The sequence below is a fragment of the Anabrus simplex genome, chromosome 1, assembly GCF_040414725.1.
Source record: "Anabrus simplex isolate iqAnaSimp1 chromosome 1, ASM4041472v1, whole genome shotgun sequence".
In the NCBI taxonomy this organism is placed as follows: domain Eukaryota; kingdom Metazoa; phylum Arthropoda; class Insecta; order Orthoptera; family Tettigoniidae; genus Anabrus; species Anabrus simplex.
The window spans coordinates 997,239,454-997,258,844 of NC_090265.1; the positions used below are offsets into that span (position 1 = coordinate 997,239,454).

At 40.0% G+C, this 19,391-nt stretch overlaps 1 protein-coding gene across 2 annotated transcripts in view; it reads left to right on the forward strand.

The window, feature by feature from the left end:
• Positions 1-19,391, forward strand: part of LOC136857883 (ubiquitin-conjugating enzyme E2 Q1) — a 153,539-nt gene that overhangs the window by 76,435 nt on the left and 57,713 nt on the right. The window contains exon 6 of one of the 2 annotated variants that reach the window (XM_067136918.2): positions 12,366-12,569. In XM_067136918.2, coding sequence (XP_066993019.1) covers positions 12,366-12,569 — 204 coding nt within the window. Of the gene's footprint in view, positions 1-12,365; positions 12,582-19,391 lie in introns of both variants that reach the window. The other variant, XM_067136917.2, reaches the window with a different exon arrangement.

The following is a 19,391-nucleotide window of genomic DNA, read 5'->3' on the forward strand; positions in this document are numbered from 1 at the left end:
CAAAATATTGGCATTAAGCAGCTAGGGACGAACGATCATATGGTCTAACACATCTTTCTCGCATTATGGCAAAAGTACCTTTATTATTATTATTATTATTATTATTATTATTATTATTATTATCATCATTATTTCATTTCACCCTCTTTGGGGTATATTGAATCAATTCTTTTTCTGTGTGTTTTTCTTTTCATAGTGCCCAGTATTACTTCATTTTTTCTGATCTTCGCTTCTGCTCGTCTTCCAAGATAATAGGTTTGGCTTTTAATGTAGATTTGTTTTGGAACCTTATATTTTCTTCTTTAGTTATTACTTTAGCTGTTCGACCGATTAGTGAATTTTGTGTAATTTTTAATTCTACCAAGTCTTTTTCAGTTTCTTTAAACTAGTTCGGTTTTGTTTTGGGTTACGGAAGAAGTCAAAGATTTGTTCAGTTAATCTATAAGAGTTCATTCTGAGGAGAAGATGACCATAAAAAATTATCCTTCTTCGCATGGTATCTGAGAGTTTTCAATTTTCTTGTAGTGTGTTCCATTCTCGATGTATATTATTATATTATTGTTATTAATATTATTAATATTATTAATATTATTATCGAGTTATTTTACATGACGTGGCTCAGGTTATGAAACCTGGTGTTATAGCAAACCATATTCTACACTGTTCATCTACAGTGTCGTAAAGTTAATTTTATATCAAAGTATAATTTAAAATAAGGACTAGGCAAAATGATATACGAAAACAATTTTGACAGCTACTATAATAACAGGTTAAATTAAGTTCTAACTCCTTAAATATATCATCTGTAACACTTCTAAATACATTCATTTCGGCTAGGTATATCTGTAATTTACAGCTGGAAGGGAATTCCACTAACTGAAAATCTGCAGTGTGTTGCATGTCAGTTATAACAAATATTTTGGGTCAACTGTACGTTGCCACAACACTGAGTGAGAAGGGGAAATCAGCATTCTCGCTTCCACGGCTCTGCTTCCTCACTTGCACACTTCCCCTCACCGGGTGTCTTGATAGCTGGCCTGATCTCTACAGAGTTTTTATATGTAAGTACTCCACTATACAATGTAATGTTTTGACGCAGTAGTGCGGGGTCTTCTCGGACATCCTGTAAGTAACCATGAATGGCCACACTTACTAATTGCTGTCCGTTAACAAGTCTCTCTTCCGTACACACACCAGGGAATCTTGGCCGGATGGAATTACAGTAAAACCTTGTTAACTCGGACATCCGGATAACCCGGACCAGTTTTTTAAAATAAATTATCTTGTTTAGCATAGTAAATGAAGACTTGTTTTACAGCCGATAAGTTGTTATTCTCAGTAGGTACAATACTTGAATTCTCTTGCCAACGGCCGAGTTCATTGCACTCACCCCACCTGCAGTTGCTACGCGGTAGCTTGGTAACTCAACCCTCTCCTTCCCCACCCGCGCCTTGCACTTGACATTGACCAAGAAACAATGTTCCTCAGTTGCGCTGCAATCTCGGTCATAATGTTCGCGAGTTTTCCTAGTGTCATACTCTAGGTACAGTATCATTATGCTGTTTCGTTTGCTCGTTGTCCGCAATGCGACGAAACATAAAAACATTGTTGTGACTATGGAAAAAAAGATGGAAGCATTGACAAGAATTGATAAGGGAGAATCATTAAACGACATTCTGCTGAGTTTGAAGTAGGAACATTGACCTATTCGATTGGAAAAAGAACTTAAAACGCATTGAAAACTTTTGTTTCAAGATGATTTCTGAGGACAGTTTGCATAATCGGTGTAAAGCAAAAACTGCTAAACTAGAAACTCTGGATGAAGCCATGTTTGCCTGGTTTTGTGCTGATAGAGAACGTCGTTTGCTGATTTCTGGACCAATCATCCAACAGAAAGCATTGAGTTTGAACAAACAGTTTCCCCATGGAGATCCAAGTTTTACAGCAAGGCAGGGATGGTTGGACAGATGGAAAAAAACGGCATGGAGTGCGTCAACTTACAGTCACTGGGGAAAGCTTATCTGGTGATTTTGAAGCAGCAGAAAAATTTAAAAGAAAGTTTGAAGACTTTATTAGAAAGGAAGAATTGATGGCAGATCTTTACAATGCCAATGAACCTGTTTATTTTACCGGATGTTGCCGAGTAAAACACTAGCCTCAAAAGTAGAAGATTCAGCGAAAGGGTATAAAAAAAAAATTAAAAAAAAGGGAAAAACCGCATCTCCATAATGGCTTGCAGTAATGCATGAGGAAAGCACAAACTTCCTCTCCTTATAATAGTGAAGTTAAAAACTCCTGTGCATTGAAAAATGTTAAATGAGATTCATTGCCTGTAATTTACAGCTTACAAAAAAGTGCTTGAATGGTTTGTGACATTTTCAAACAATGTTTTTTTCAGAATTTTGTGCCGTCAGTAAAAAATATATTTGACGAAGTGTGGCCTTCCCAACAAGGCGGTTTTGCTGATTGACAATGCACCTTCGCATCCACCTGTCAATGAACTAGTCAAAGATGATATTTCAGCAGCATTTTTACCACCTAATGTAACTTCTCTTGTTCAACCGATGGACCAAGGAATTCTAGAAAAAATAAAAAAAAAGTATACAAAAGGCAAATGGTAAGTCAACTGGTTGAGAACGAAGGAGAGCATGGTGTGGTAGAGGTGCTGAAATGTTTTAATGCAAAGACTGTTATTTATATTACAGTAGAGTCCCGCTCATCCGACCTTCGCTTATCCGACATTCCGTGTTATCCGACACTGGTAGACTTAATTTGAACTTTTGGTGGAGACTAAATTCAGGGACACCCGGTGTGGAGGGTGCGACCTTGGGACAAGCACTGGCCTGACCGCTGGCGGTAGGACCGGCTTTTCTCTCAAGCACAGGTGCAGTGAGTCTTCAGTCATTGTTCATTATAGTATTGGTTGGGTGCGGATGTTATAGTTTTCATATCCTTTGTGAGTATGGCGAGTAAACGGAAGAAAGTGATTGTTTCTATGGAAGACAAGTTGAGTGCACTAAAGAGACTGGACAAAGGGGAAACTCTTCAAAAAGTGGCTTCAGATTATGGTGTTGGACGTGTTACAGTGGGAGACTGGAAAAAAAAGAGGGAAGAAATTGAAAAGTGGTGCTCTACCAGAGCAACAAGTGATGCACTGAAAATTAGAAAAACAATGAAAAAATGTGAGTACGAAAAAGTAAGTGAAGCGCTATTTCTTTGGTTCACTCAACACCGGGAAAAGGGCCTGCCAATATCGGGCCCTATTCTGCAAGAAAAGGCGGTGTATTTCCAGAAGGAGTTTAATGAAGGGGACCCTAATTTTACTGCCAGTGCGGGGTGGCTTGATCGGTGGAAAAAACGGTACGGCATTAGGCAGCTTAATATCTGTGGAGAAAAACTGTCAGCTAAATCCGATGAGGTTGTGAAATTTAAAAAGGAATTTCAAGAAATAATTCTTGCTGAAGGATTAACCGGTGATCAGATTTTTAATTGTGATGAGACTGGGCTAAATTTCAAGATGCTGCCATCAAAAACTCTCGCAGCCCAAGCCGAGACGTCTGCACCTGGCTACAAGCGTATTAAGGAAAGAGTTACTGTTCTTGCCTGTAGTAATGTTACTGGGAACTTAAAAGCAAAATTGCTTATGATCGGTAAAGCAAAGAAGCCTAGGGCTTTTAAAAACATTTCTGTTAATGCTCTTCCAGTCTAGTACACGAATCAGAAGGCTGCCTGGATGTCTGCTGACATATTTAAAGACTGGTTTTTTACACAGTTTGTTCCAGATGTAGAAAAATTTCTAGCTTCGAATAATCTCCCGAGAAAAGCGCTTCTTCTACTAGACAACGCTCCATCACACCCAAATGAAGAGCAACTTAGAAGTGGTGACATCAAAGTCATGTTCCTCCCTCCTAACGTGACGTCATTATGCCAGCCAATGGACCAAGGTGTGCTGGAAACATTGAAGAGGAAATATCGGCGGAAACTCCTTTCATCCCTGATAGAGGAAATGGACAATGGCAATGACATGATAGAAAAGTTAAAACAAATCAACATGAAAGACGTGGCATATTGGATAGCGCAGTCTTGGGAAGAAGTTGAAACAACGACATTAGCAAAGTCTTGGAACATATTGTTGAGTGAGGTTGAACATCGAGAGGTGGTAGAAGAAGACATGGAAAATATTGTGCCCCTACTGAATTGCATTCCTGGCTGTGAGGATGCTACGACTGAAGATGCGAGTAAGTGGTGTGCACAAGATCAGGTGTTTGAACTAACTGACCCTGATATTATTGATTTTGTGAATGCTAATGGAAACGAGGATGATGATGAAGAAGAACGAGGCATTGCAGAACAAGAGGAGAAAACGATGACTCACAGTGAAGGATTAAGTGCATTGGAAATGGCATTAACCTATGTTGAGCAACAGCCGGAAGCAAGCGCAACAGAGGTGCTGATTTTTCATCGATGGCGGGATCTCGCAGCAAGAAAACGTGGATCAGCAGGCAAGCAGACATTGTTGACAAGTTTCTTTACATAAGACATTTGGAATGCTTTCATTCAATACTGCATGCAATGTACAATTGATCTGATAATGCATTAAATAGAGTACCGTAAAACATGTCATTGTTTTAGTACTAGAGTAAGCCTTCCTGTTTGTTTCAGCTCATTTTCAAAGTTGTTCTGTATTATCCGACATTTTCGGTGATCCGACATACTCCAGGTCCCGTTTAGGTCGGATAATCGAGACTCTACTGTATTGGGGAAGCTTGGGAACATGTTGGAAGAGAAATTTTGGTAAAGTAATGGAAAAAGTTGTGGCCTTGTGTGTGTGACTTGCCAGAAAACAAGATTGAAGAAGAAGAAAAATAAGTGTGGAAGAAGATTTTCTAGACATTTTTAAAAATATCGATGGCTGTTCCAATGTTGATGAAGACATTGGAAATTGGTTGCAGATTGACAATGACAGGCTATAAACAGATTACAGAGGAAGACATTATTGCATCATGCAATGTTATTGAAAATGAAAATGAATAGGATTCAGATTCAGACAGTGTTGATAAACCAGCTGTGGTTATGACCCACGCTGAAGCAGTAGCAAACATTGAGAAATTGATGGTTTATTTCAAGAGTCAAGCTGAAACATTGCGAAATGAACTTCTAATGTTAAAGCAGATGCGAGATCGTGCTGCTCATAAGCGATACACTAAACTGAGATAGGACAAGTTCACTGCCTTTTTTACTACCGACTAGTTTATAGTTATATCGTGTACAGTGCAAATACATAGGCTATTACAGTACATACAGTATGTTTTTTTTAGGTGAAAATGTGCCGATAATAATTTCTAAACTCCATTAAAAATATTTCGGTGATGTACATGTTTTTCCGTTATTCTCTGAATAACCCAGTTGAACTGGGACCAGGGTCGATCCGAGTTAGCGAGGTTCTACGGTACCTAGGGATGGCTATGATTCTTACTTTCCCTTATCCAAGTCTTGTCACTTCATACAGCAGCTGTGTGTAGACTGCTGGATCTGAACACAGGGTACGGGCCACTCAGTGCGCGATGACTGTTCGTTGGTTCGACTCCAGAGACAGTCTAGTAATTCACACTGTCACATGCAGTGAACAACCAAACAGCAACAGCTCGACAGTATTTAGCAGCAGGACGATACAACGGCGAATATTAACACAGGTCCAATTACCCTCACACTTACGATAGTGGCTCCCCTCACTGACTCAGTGATCCTCCATCCACAGAAATACACAAACAGTACTCACAGGTTGTACACAGTCTTCATAGGTAATAAATTTCATATTAATCCATATTCAAGAGGAATATAGTGTAAAATATTTAACTTTTTTAAGGTTACAACAAACAGTATTGAATAGGTGGAAACCTTTAGCTTTTGTTTTACACTATTCTGTACATTGTCTGCAGTCCAGCTACTCGCTTGACACTCCGACACACAAACAACATCTTCTCGTTTGGACTTAGGTGAGACACTAGCAACAGCCAATACCTCTGTTGTCACCTTCAGCCCAGACACCGAACCCCAACACATGAGTCTCACACTGGCACCACCACGGAGTCCAACACAGACTGACTGTCCACGGCTAGCCCCACTTTTTATGGCTCGGGTGATGTGAACCAGAACATTTGCAAGGTGGCTAGAGGCGGAACATTCCTGTTGAATTTCCAAAAAAACTTGCAGGTAAGCCAGCCGACGAGAACAATACAATGCCAGCCATGCCCTCCAGGCCAGCTGGGAGTTCCCCGGTTGGCTGACTCACTAGACCCTTCCAAGAAGTAACGAAAGGGGCTACGACAGGACTGGCACGTGACAGTATGGATACCTATATGGGTAATCAGTAAAACCTGACTCAGGGACAGCATCTGTTTTTTCCTATTATGGGACACAATTTTTTGGCAAATTTAATCAATTTTCTGTTTAAGTAAATTTCTCTATTACAAAAATAATGATTATACCCCATCAGTTCATTGTACTGACATTTCACTATATGACCCATAATGGAGTTAGGGTGACAACCAGAGAGCTTTCTGTAGAGATCGGGCCAGCTAGGAAGACATCCGGTGAGGGGAAGTGTGCGAGTGAGAAAGCAGAGCCGTGGGAGCGAGAACGCTGACTTCCCCTTCTTGCTCAGTGTTGTGGCGACGTACAGTTGACCCGAAATATTTGTTATAACTGACATGTAACACTCCGCAGATTTTCAGTTAGTGGAATTCCCTTCCGGCTGTAAATTACAGACATACCTAGCCGAAATGAATGCATTTAGAAGTGTTACAGATGACAGATAGATTGAAGGAGTTAGAACATAATTTAACCTCTTATTACAGTAGCTGTCAAAGTCGTTTCCATGTATCAGTTTGCGTAGTCCTTATTTGTAAATTATAATTTGATGTAAAATTAACTTTACGACGCTGTAGATGTACAGTGTAGAATATGGTTTGCTATAACACCAGGCTTCATAACCTGAGGCACGTCATGTAAAACAACTCGATAATAATAATAATAATAATAATAATAATAATAATAATAATAATAATAATAATAATAAGCTTCAAGAAAATTGAAAAACCCTCAGAAACTATGCGAAGAAGGAGGATAAACTTTTATGGTCATCTTCTCCTCAGAATGAACTCTATAATTAACCGAACAAATCTTGACTTCTTCCGTAACCCAAAACAAAACCGAACTGTTTTATAGAAACTGAAAAAGACATGGTAGAATTAAAAACTACAGAAAATTCACTATTCGGTCGAACAGCTTAAAGTAATAACTAAAGAAGAAAACATAACGTTCCAAAACAAATCTACATTAAAAGCCAAATCTATTTGTCTCGGAAGACGAGAAGAAACGAAGATCAGAAAGAATGAAGAAATACTGGGCACTAAGAAAAGAACAACACAGAGAGAAAGAATTGATTCAACATACCCCAAAGAGGGTGAAACGAAATAATAATAATAATAATAATAATAATAATAATAATAATAATAATAATAATAATAATGAGAAGAAGAAGAAGAAGGTCCGCCTCTGTGGTGTAGTAGTTAGCCTGATTAGCTGCCACCCCCGGAGGCTCGGGTTCGATTCCCGGCTCGGCCACGAAATTTGAAAAGTGGTACGAGGGCTGGAACGGGGTCCACTCAGCCTCTAGAGGTCAACTGAGTAGATGTGGGTTCGATTCCCACCTCAGCCATCCTGGAAGTGGTTTTTCATGGTTTCCCACTTCTCCTCCAGGAAAATGCCGGGATGGTACCTAACTTAAGGCCACGGCTGCTTCCTTCCCTCTTCATTGTCTATCCCTTCCAATCTTCCAATCCCCCACCAAGGCCCCTGTTCAGCATAGCAGGTGAGGCCGCCTGGGCGAGGTACTGGTCATTCTCTCCAATTGTATCCCCCGACCTAATGTCTCACACTCCAGGACACTACCCTTGAGACGGTAGAGGTGGGATCCCTCGCTGAGTCCGAGGGAAAAATCGACCCTGGAGGGTAAGAAGATTAAGAAATAATAATAATAATAATATAATAAGTACTTTTGCTTTAAGGTGAGAAAGCAATGTTAGACTATGAATGTGACTCAACGATATGACATATATAATTATATAATTGTTCTCAGGTACAGAAACATAAAAGGAAACACCATAAAGGGTCTACATATGCTGAGTAACAACGTATGTACACGAAGATAACTTAAATGGCACTATAAATAATAAGTAATAAAATAATGACACTATAATTATTCACAAAATGAGCACATTCTTGTTTTATTATGTCCACTACATCTCTTCAATTTCGCTGAGTCCTCCGTCATCACTTCTGTCGTCCTCACCGGATGACGTGTCGTCGGCTCCCAGCAGGATCGCAAAGGACTCCATAATGTGTTCAAAATGTTCCCCATCGCTTATGTTCCAGTCTTCGGCAGATATTGACGCGAATTTCTGTCTAGTGAGTTTCTCTACGTCGTCAATAGGGAAGGTGACGTTGTGAGAAGCTACCCAGTTCTTCACTTTTGCCCACATTATTTCAGTACTGTTTAATTCAGGGTGATATGGGGGCAGTCGAATTACCGAGTGTCCGTACTGTTCATCTAGGACGTAGGTTTTGTGTGCCGGCTTGTGCAGTTTGATAAGCTCATAAAGCTCGTGTTGGTATATTGTCTCACGGTGTGGAATGTTCCTATTCACTAGCCAGGAGATCATCGTCACTTTACGTGAGCTGGAGGTTGGAGTACGATCTACTTCCTTGTTGTGATATGACGAGTAGTCAATTACGAGAACACTGCGAGGTGGAAGTTATCTTTCATATCTTTCATTCTCTTTAAAAAAAAAAAGGCACTATTCATGTCATCGTGGTAGTCGCCACTCTTGCTGCCAGACTTCCAGATTAGCAGACAGTTCTCGATGAAACCCATTTCACCGCCAGCATGTACAACTACCCTCCACCCGATACTGGGTATTTTTTAAATAAACAAACCTTTTGTATTTAACGTCATGTTTTTCATTACAAGTTGTCCATTTCATGACCGTATCGATGTTTCTTCATGTTTTTCAATTAGGATGCGCTTGTTAGTGTTAGCTTTTTCTGATGATATCCTAATGATCGAAGAATTCGCTTGACACTAGTATTGGATCCTTTGAACTTTAAGTCTTTACCTAACTTTGCACGAATTTTTGAAACTCTAGGTAAACATTTTTCATCTAAATAAAAATTGCTAACAATAAGACTTACGGCACCTTCGTCAAAGTTGTCCAATCCAGTAATATTCTTTGTGCGCATTCGGTTTTTGTTTGGTGTTTCAAACAGACTATCCATAGGTTTTCCTAATTCTTTTGTTTTTCGCTCTTAATCCATACCAAAGAACTTTCTGACACTCCAATAGCTGCTGCTACTCTTTCCTGCACTTTTTTACAATCTATCACGAACTTTTCTTCCATTGCCTCCCTTTCCATAAAGTCTATACTCTATAATGTTCAAGATTGCTGCACGAGTCTGACTCTTTAGCACCATACGATGCAGGCTACTTTTAACGCCTTCCATACTGTTACAGATAGGCCTAACGTACACTACCACTAACTACAGTTACTACTCAACGGGAAATTAGAAAGGAGAGCGCGGCAGCTGAGTGTTAACTTATGCACTGAACTGTCCTTTTAGCAGGAGCTCTGTTAGGAGGGGATACGCTACGCGAGATAGTCCAAGTGCGCATGCGCTCCCTGATGTCTTCCTACCTGGCCCGATCTTTACTAATACAATTCCCAGCCTACTTACTGAATCAGGAGTTCTATCTTCACGCAGAGGGCAGCAGTAAGTACTCCTCTTGTACGCTGCCAAAATTTGGGGAATGCTGCAGGGATATACTGTAGTAATTTAAAAAAAAAGGATGAGATTGCTGTTCTTCGAACAACGAAAACTCTAAATGTTTCATTTGCTTTTGGATAATGGTGGGTTATCACAAGTGTACGATAGAACGCCATTATAATGCTGTTCACAAGAACAACTTCGATGTCATACTTGATGAAGAAAGAGAAGCAAAGCAAAGAGAGCTCTAAGCCAATGCAGAAACACTTAAAAGAAGACACTGATGATATCATTTACTTGTTGATCATTTACAGTAACCGTAACAAATCTCTGTTTTTAAATGTTGTTCATTTATAGCCCCTACCTTTATGTAACATACAGTTTGATTGATAATTGACAGGCTTAACATCTTATGAACAGTAATTTCAGTTTTCTCATAATTTTTACTGAAAAATTAACGACTCTTATCCTGTAAAATTGTGACGAGTGAGGAGACTTCTACTGCGCGAAGAAATGGGGACGCAAAGACGGATGGGATTGGAGGAGATCTATGCTGGCCAGTGATTCCTAGTTACACACTGTGTAGACCTCTGCGTGCTGTGCAGAATACTGGATGCTGCTGATATAAATAAGAGTTAATTGTTCAAATAAATTGATTATTTTGGTATGTTGCTGTGTTGCCATTTCATTTTTCTGTTGTGATTATGGAGGAAAATGGCCTATGTGAGGATATTAAGTATTGACTGTTTTGAGTGTTGTACCAAGTACAGGGTGGTCCGTGGGAAATAAATGCATTTGTAGGAGACAATCCTGTGACAACCAACATGCATTCGTGTCATCCGTCAAATGGAATCGGATGTGCAAGGTATGCTGTTCAGTCCACCATGGAACATTGGCCGTTGTGTGTGCGTATTGAGGTAGTGGAGGCGTTCAGGCATTTTAGGAGTGTTGTGGCCTTGCAGTGTGAAATGCACCGTCGAAGGGTATGCCATGCCCGTGTTCCAGAGGGAAGGGCAATATTCATTTGGGTGCAAAAGTGGCATTAGTGTGGTTTAGTAATCAATACAAAGCATAAAGGGCCTACAAAGATTGTTAGAACAGTGGACAATATCCAACATGTTCAAGCAGATCTATGGCGAAACCCCTTGTGATCTCTTCTTTCCCATTCCAGAACATTAGACATCTCTCGTATGTCCCTGTAGAGGATTGTGAGGCGTGATTTAAAGTTTTATCTGTACAAGTTGCAAATAGGTCAGCAGTTGTGGCCAGTAGATAAAGTGAGCCGGTGAGGTTTCTGCACAACATTACTGCACAGAATTAACCAACGTGGCACTATTTTGACAAATCTGGCGGTGTCCGATGAGGTAAATTTTCATCTTAACGGGTATGTCAGTAGCCAAAATGTTATGTGGTGTGCTATTAGACATTCCATTGGAATTGTTGAACAGTATTTTTTTAAAAGATGATGCGATGCAGGCAATGACTGTCAGTACCAAGTGATACTAAACCCTGATTGAGAACTACTTCATTCCACAGCTACAGGCACAAGGTCACCTGGACTTGGTAGGGTTTCAACAAGATGGGACTATGGCCCATATGGCCTGTGCCTTGATGGGTACACTGCACCACTTCTTTCCACATTGATTATTCTTTCCTATGAGGTTATCTGAAGGACAAAGTTTTTGCATGACTGCTTCATGCTATTATTGAGTTGAAAGATGCAATCCAGGAGGAGATTTAGGCCATTCCTCTAGAAATGTGTCAAAATGTCTTGAGGGTTTTTTGTGAACATCTGGAGAAGTGCACCGCCCCTGATGGAAGCCATATGCCTGATGATATTTTCAAGAAAGGAACATTGTTTTCATGTTTCAGTAATTAACTTTTGTTGCTGAAATGAACATTGGTTTCGTGTTTTAATAATGGCATTGCGTATAGCACTGAGAGTCACAACTAACTTTGCTGTAAATATACGTTACCTTTCAGTATCAATGTTTATTTTAGTACTGTTTCCTGTACCAAGTGAGTTGGCCATACGGTTAGGGACACGCAGCTCTGAGCTTGCATACAAGAGCTAGTGCTTTTGAACCCCACTGTTGGCAGCCCTGAAGATGGTCTTCTGTGATTTTCCATTTTCATACCATGGCCGCTTCCTTCTCACTCCTAATTCTCTCTATACCGTTGTCACAGTAAGACATATCTGCATTGGTGCAACGTTAAAAAAACCCAACAACAACCCACCTATTTCCTGTGGATTACCCTTTACTTACTTTACTTGTGTGTGTTATTCCTCATCTCTCTTGTATGTATGTTTTAACAAGACTACTCGTAGCAGTTCGTATGTGCTATTCTGTCCGACATCTCTGGCTAAGTCCTTACTATGGATGTGATAATTGCACAAATAATTTAAATATAAAAAAGTAAAAAAAAAAATTATCATTGGGTAATTCATTCAGCATAGTTTTGCACTTTTTGAGTTTTCTAAACATAGTTTTGAGAAATCTTTCTAGTTTCAGTGACCTGTTAATAGTTTTTTCTTTGTGTAGGAATCGTATCCTTTTGAACCTCCATTCGTCCGTGTGGTACATCCTATTATCTCTGGTGGTTATGTCCTGGTGGGTGGAGCCATCTGTATGGAACTGTTAACCAAACAAGGTTGGAGTTCAGCATATACTGTTGAGGCTGTCATAATGCAGATAGCTGCCACCCTAGTCAAAGGAAAAGCACGAATACAGTTTGGTGCCGCCAAGGTTTGTAACCAGGTACTGTATGCCATTACACTTCCTGCATGATGGCTGTACTTCCTTAAGGACCATGGTTATTGCCTACTTGTGGAGTTCTAGTGTTACTGTGGGAACAATTATTCTCTTAATTATCACTCCTAATGCTTGCTGTTTGTGAGTATATGAGTAGCAAAACTGATCTTTTTTTAAATTGTTATAAAATGAATTGTACAGTTTCATAGATGTAAATTTAATACAGTGTGTAATAATCCTTGTTTTCACTCCTATGTTGCATCCCCTCTATGAAAGAAAATATAAAAGTTGAAGTGTAGATGAGGGAGAAAAAAAAAAAAAAAAGAGAGAGAGAACCGAAGTGTTCTCGAAAATGTAGAAAGACAAGGTGGGTTGTGTATTGAAGACACTTGTCTTCTGTACTTGTTTGTGCAAGAATAAATCCAGACATATTTGGGATTTAAGTGTTTAAATGAAAGAAACCTTTGGGATTGTATTTATTGTTTTGATAAATCTGGCGTCTTTGTGTCAAGTCATTGAAGGGGCAATTTATTACTGCTTTAGTATTAAAATGTACAATAGCTGCAAGGAATAGATAAACATATGTTGTGTATTTATCTAGACCAGAAGTGCTCATGGTGGGCATTTCGTCCCTTGGGCACGGAGCCTTGTAGGCGGGCGGGCTGGTGATGAGTGTATGATTCAGCCACAGTGACGTTGTGGTTGTCACAGGTGTGATGGTCAATAACAGGCAGTGGCCTGCTTAAAAAAAAAAAAAAAATAAATAAATAAATAAATAAAAAAAAACCAAACCCCATGGCACTATAGCCCTTGAAGGGCCTTGGCCTACCAAGCGACTGCTGCTCAGCCCGAAGGCCTGCAAATTACGAGGTGTCGTGTGGTCAGCACGACAAATCCTCTCGGCCGTTATTCTGGGCTTTCTAGACTGGGTCGCCATCTCACCATCAGATAGCTCCTCAATTCTAATCACGTAGGCTTAGTGGACCTCGAACTAGCCCTCAGGTCTAGGTAAAAATCCCTGACCTGGCTGGGAATTGAACCCGGGGCCTCCGGGTAAGAGGCAGGCACGCTACCCCTACACCACGCGAATGGTGGTAGACAATGAAAAGAAAATGGCCTTGTCGAATCTCGCTGTAGAGAGCCAGTTGGAAGAACTGTATTTTTAATTTTATTTTTGTGCTGGCAGTGGGTTGTATAAAATGCCTACTGTGAGGCCCGTCTGTTATATTGAAAAGGCATAATGCAGAATGCCACTACAAAGCGAAACATGCTCATTCACATGATACTGTTGTAGGGGTTTTTTGAATTTAAAAAAAAAAAAAATTATTTTCAGAAACTCACCGAACAGATAGTCATAACACACTAGAACACTGAAAAATCAAGCTTAAAACTTTTTGAATTATGTATTACGTTTTGCTGAATGGATAATAGGAATTTTACTTTTCTTATTGGAAATTCTGTCATTCCCATCCAGGAAATGGTAAATCCTTAGACAATTCGACACTTTTATCTTTGTACAGTTGCTTTAAAAAGTAAGAGACTCAGGGTGTTGTAAAAGTTCCTCACAGATACATTTTTCAGAAACAATTGATCATAGACTGTAGATATAACGTTCGTTGTGGGTATCTAAATGGTTTTCATCTACATGGGAGTTGAATTATACACTACCTGATCAAAAGAATGTGGACTCCCCTGTGTAATGTGGAATTGAACCCTAGATGTGACGAGAGGCGGACCCGCCAGTATAAAAGGAGGCGGCGAGTATTTTGTCAGTAGAGAAGCAGTAATGGCAGAATGGATAGGTCAGGAGAGCTGAGTGACTTCAAACATGGACTAGTTATTTGATTGTCACCTGAGTAACAAATCCGTCATTTTAAGTGATCGGCTGATAATGACCCGGAACAGTGGTCGAAACCGGTACCGCTTGTAATCAACTAGGAATGTAAAATTACATTTCTAATTCTACTTGTATTGAAAAGGTTGAACCATTATATATCTTATTTCAATTTAATTGTAAATCCATCAGGGACATTTAAACCCTTCTAAAGCTGCCCAAGTCGACTGTTGGTGATATGATCGCGAAGTGGATATCTGAAGGAACAACTGCAGCTATATCAAGACCAGGCAGACCTCATTTAATGATGGACAGGGACCGTCGAGCATTGCAGAGGTTTTTTTTTTTAAATAATCGCAAGAAATCAGCAGAGGGAATCACTCGTGAGTTCCGAAGTGTTGCCAGCAATCCAGCAAGCACAATGTGTGTCGGGAGTTAAAAAGAATGGGGTACACTGGTTGAGCTGCTGCTCAGCCAAACATTTCTTTAGTCAATGCTAAGCGATGCTTGTGGTGGTGTAAAGAGCAATGCCACTGGACAGTGGATGACTGGAAACAAGTGATTTGGAGTGATACCCTGTGGCAATCCAATAGAAGGGTTTGGGTTTGGTGAATGCCTGGAGAATGTTACCTGCAATCATGTGTAGCGCCAACAGTGAAGTACGGAGGAGGAGGGGGTGGTGTTATGGTATGCAGGTGATTTTTATGGTTAGGGTGTGGTCTCCTTATTGGACTTAAGAAAAGTCAAAATGCAGAAGGTTATGGACACATTTAAAATCATTGTGTAGTGCGTACAGTAGAGGACCAGTTCGGAGACGATGATTGTTTGTATCAGCATGACAATGCATCCCGTCATAAAGCTGCATCTGTGAGTCAATGGTTTGTGGACAGTAACATTCCTGAAATGGACAGGCCTGCCCAGAGTCCCGACCTGAATCCGATGGGGAAACCATTTGGGTTGAGTTGGAACATTGACTTCGCTCCAGACCCCGGGTCCAGCATCACTACCTTCTCTGGTTGACTCCTGAGAAAGTATTGAGCTGCAATTCCTCCACAGACGTTCAGACACCTCATTGAAAGTGTCCCTAACAGAGTTAACACATTGAGTGCCAGCGACCCCATTTGGGTGTGTGAGAGTAGTCAAGTTATTGAACTTCATGTCCCCATATGGGGTTGTGCGTTCGTTCTAAATCGAGAACTGTGCGAACCCATTTGGGTGCACAGTATGTATTTCGAAGCTGTATAAAGTCTCTTCCTGCCATCTGTTGGTCGTCTATTTAAGTACACGCATAGTCCATCTTCCATTCCTCAATTCCTGTTTTGACGCGACCCCATATGGGTACGTCAAGAGTGCTTTGTAGGGTGACAAAGTCATTGTCTATCTCGCGCACGGATTGTTTATGTAAGTGTGCAGTGCTGTGAGTTTCCTTTTCTTTTTGAAGTCGTTACGAGTAAATCGAGCAGTAAAATACTTAGTGCAGATAGTCTGGACGATATATCGAACAAGTCAGACAATGATGATGTAAACGAAGTATATAGTTACAGTGAATTTGAACCTAGTACAGAGCAAATAGCGATCTCGCACGTTCATCTATATTGATACAGTCTTCAGCATACACATCCCCACTGTACTCCGGGTTTCCAAGCCAGCTATTGCAACAACTGAATTGATTACAGTAGAAGTCCGTTATAGTGAGAATTCACAACAGCGGAAAATTTACTCGCTATAACGGATTGTCGTTATATCCGATTTTTGTATAAAAGTCGGAGAAACCCCATATACAATAAAATTGGTATGAAACAGCAATCAGTTTGTTCAAAACTTGCGTTTCCGCGGATTATATCCACACTATGACTTACCTGTTTGTTATTTTTCGAAATCTGATACAACGTGAAAGTGTATGCTTAATTTCATTCTGAAAAAATTAGTTTCATATTTCTCCGAACCCAAGTCGAACCCCACTTTTTCCTTCAAAAAATTTTAATCTGGCTCAGAAAGTGCATTGTAAAATCATATGAATGCCTTTGTTGTACAGTACGCATTTTTATACCGTTTTTAGATGGCGAACATTGGCTTTCGTCATGCCGCATTTTTTTGCGGCTGCACAATTATTCTTTATTTCCGCGGGTTTAATGACCATTAACTTAAAATTGACATCGTAATACCGAAGAGAACCCGTTGAAAATTTGCCGGCAATACCTATTGCACGCTTCTCTACAATACGTCGATCCGTCAGGAAAATATTCTTGCTGTCTATAAAAACTTTGACGGTACTTTTACTCATCGTCAGATATAACCGGCTACCGCTTCACGCACGTCTCGCTTGCCGGGTTCGGCCAACTTCAGCGGATAGCTAGGCCTAATCGCGTACGTTGAAGGTCAACAAACAAGTTTATTGCGCCATGGTATGGCCTTTCCGCCCTTGCGTTTTTCGTGCACATACCTCACAATTTCATTTTCTCATATGTTCTTTAAAGCGTCCTTGTTGCGGACCACTGAATGCATTTTTTGTATCTTTGTCTTCGCTCTGACACCAAATATTGACTTAGTTAGGCCTACCCCATATTTTCTTGTGGCTGCACAATTATTCTACAGTTCCGAGTGTTCAATAACCATTTCCGGTAACTTAAATTTGGCATAATTTCGACGAGAACCCGTTGACAATTTGCCGGCAATACCTGTTCCACGTATCTTTACGATTATCCATTACGAAAATATTCTTGCTGTTTATAAAAACTTAATTTTACTAAGGGTCAGGTACAGCAGACGCGTTATAACTCTGCCTCTGAGTAATCGTGTCCTTTCTAAGAATTCAGAGGCTCGCATGTTTTGATGCCATTCTGCAGATTTGAGAAACGTTTTTGTAGAGGCTAATAGTATGTCATTCTCTCTTCAGTAGTTGCCGAGATCCAGTGACGTTACACACAGGCACTGTACAACCGGTTGTCACGGCTAGCGATGTGTAATAAAGAGGCGGTCGCTCATTGTCAACGAATTGTGTGTGCGTGCGTGGGGTGAAAAGAAGCAACGTAGTTACCGCGAGAGTTGCCAGTGGTATTCATTACTGTTCCCGCGAATGCAAGACAACCCTTGATTTTTCGCATGAGATTCTGAGGAAAAAACATTGTCTTGGATTCGGAGAAATACGGTATCACTCCAGAGTTTTCTTCTTCAAATGGCGTCACCTAACCTAACCGTATATGTGTCATGAAAACATAATTGATACGCATGTAGAGAAATGAGTTATCGTCGCTTAAAATTTACATGTGAATAGCCTTTCCGAAATTTAACTAGACACGAGAAAATATGAATTATCCTCTGAAATCAGTGATGTACTCTGTCATATCTTGAGGTGTATCACATTCTTACTTAATTTCAGTACATAGGATTAAAATTAAGAGATCGTTTACTTCAGCCGTTATTTTTAACGAATAAACAGCTGCTATCGACCACGTTATTTACGCCTGTATTACGAAAACTTGTTATTCTCTTTCATTCAAATTTTCTTTAGAGAATAGCAGTCTTTGGGTATTACTGATAGACTCCAACATCGCCTTTGAATGTCGATGAGAGAGCTCGCAAATGCACATAGTGAAAAAGCTATACCGTACTAAAGATGATCGATCACATTTTGTTACAAACGTTTCGGTTTCCTTATTCAAACAGCGTCACCTATCCTAACTTATCCGTACTATACATATGATGAAAACATACTTCTTGCGCCACTGGAGAAATGATAAACCTTCTCGCCGTAAATTTACATGATAATAACCTTTCCGTAATTTAACAATTATGCACTCTGCCATATCTCGAGGTGTATTCCATTTTTACTTAATTGCAGTATTTAACATTAAAATTAAGCAATCGTTTAGTCAGCCTTTATTTTTAATGAGTTAAGAACTGTTATCGGACATGTTATTTGCGCATTTGTTACGAAAATATGTTCTCTTCCATTTCAAATTTTCTTTACGGAACAGCAGTCGACGGGTATCACAAATGGACTCAGACATCGCCTTCGAATGTCGACGAGAGAACTAGCTAGTGCACATAGCGAGGAAACGATACGAAGATAATCGACTGCATGCATCATAACCGCTGGGGTGCATAAATATCGATAACGGAAAAAATCGCGCGCGCTTAATCGCTCGTAATAACGGATGCGTCAGTGATAGGGCTCTCGCTGTAACCGAAGGATAATACACCGATTAATATAGGAATTTTGAAGGGACATCAAAATATTGTTGGTATAACGGGGTTCTCGTTATAAGCCGTACTCGCTATAGCGGACTTCTACTTTGTTTTAGAAAGCAGTCAAGTGCCAAAAAATGAAAAAATTAGCTAAATGCAGAATATGTTATTAAGAGGGTATACGCGCATTTTGAGGCTGAAACTAGTCAAGAAACGTCCTCCTATAATGGTCAGGCATTACGTTGAATTTCATGTTTGGTTCAGAAACCAGTTAAGTGACACCGCTTGGCTGGTTTCTGGAGTAAACTGCTGGTATATTTTGTGATGTACCGCACCTTGCTGGTTAGCGCTGCTGCTCTCAATCATGAAAAGCCAGCTGTTCAGCTGTTTTTATTGTCATTGTTGTGTTTCTGGAATCGCATGTTCGTAGTTTTGTGAACAACTGATTGAAAAATTGTTTCTTTTGTTTAGTTGGTATTTTTTGTAATTGTAGTGATATGTCTGAAAGTTCAGGAGACAAACCTGTATCTGAAAGGAAACCGGGAGTGGTAGACAAATGAAGTCGCATGCATAATATTATTTGGAATGCAAGGGTAAAAGGAGAACATTATATTTCTTATTCAGACAAGGAAGTACCTGGTGTGAGCCCTGTACTATTCTTTGTTATTGTTTGCTTTATGTGCCCATCCATATCAAGAAGATACGTCACCTAAATGCCTTAAAACCTTACCTGATGGGATATGAACACTTTTATAACAGCATTTTACAATGGCCTACTACAGAGACAGAATGTG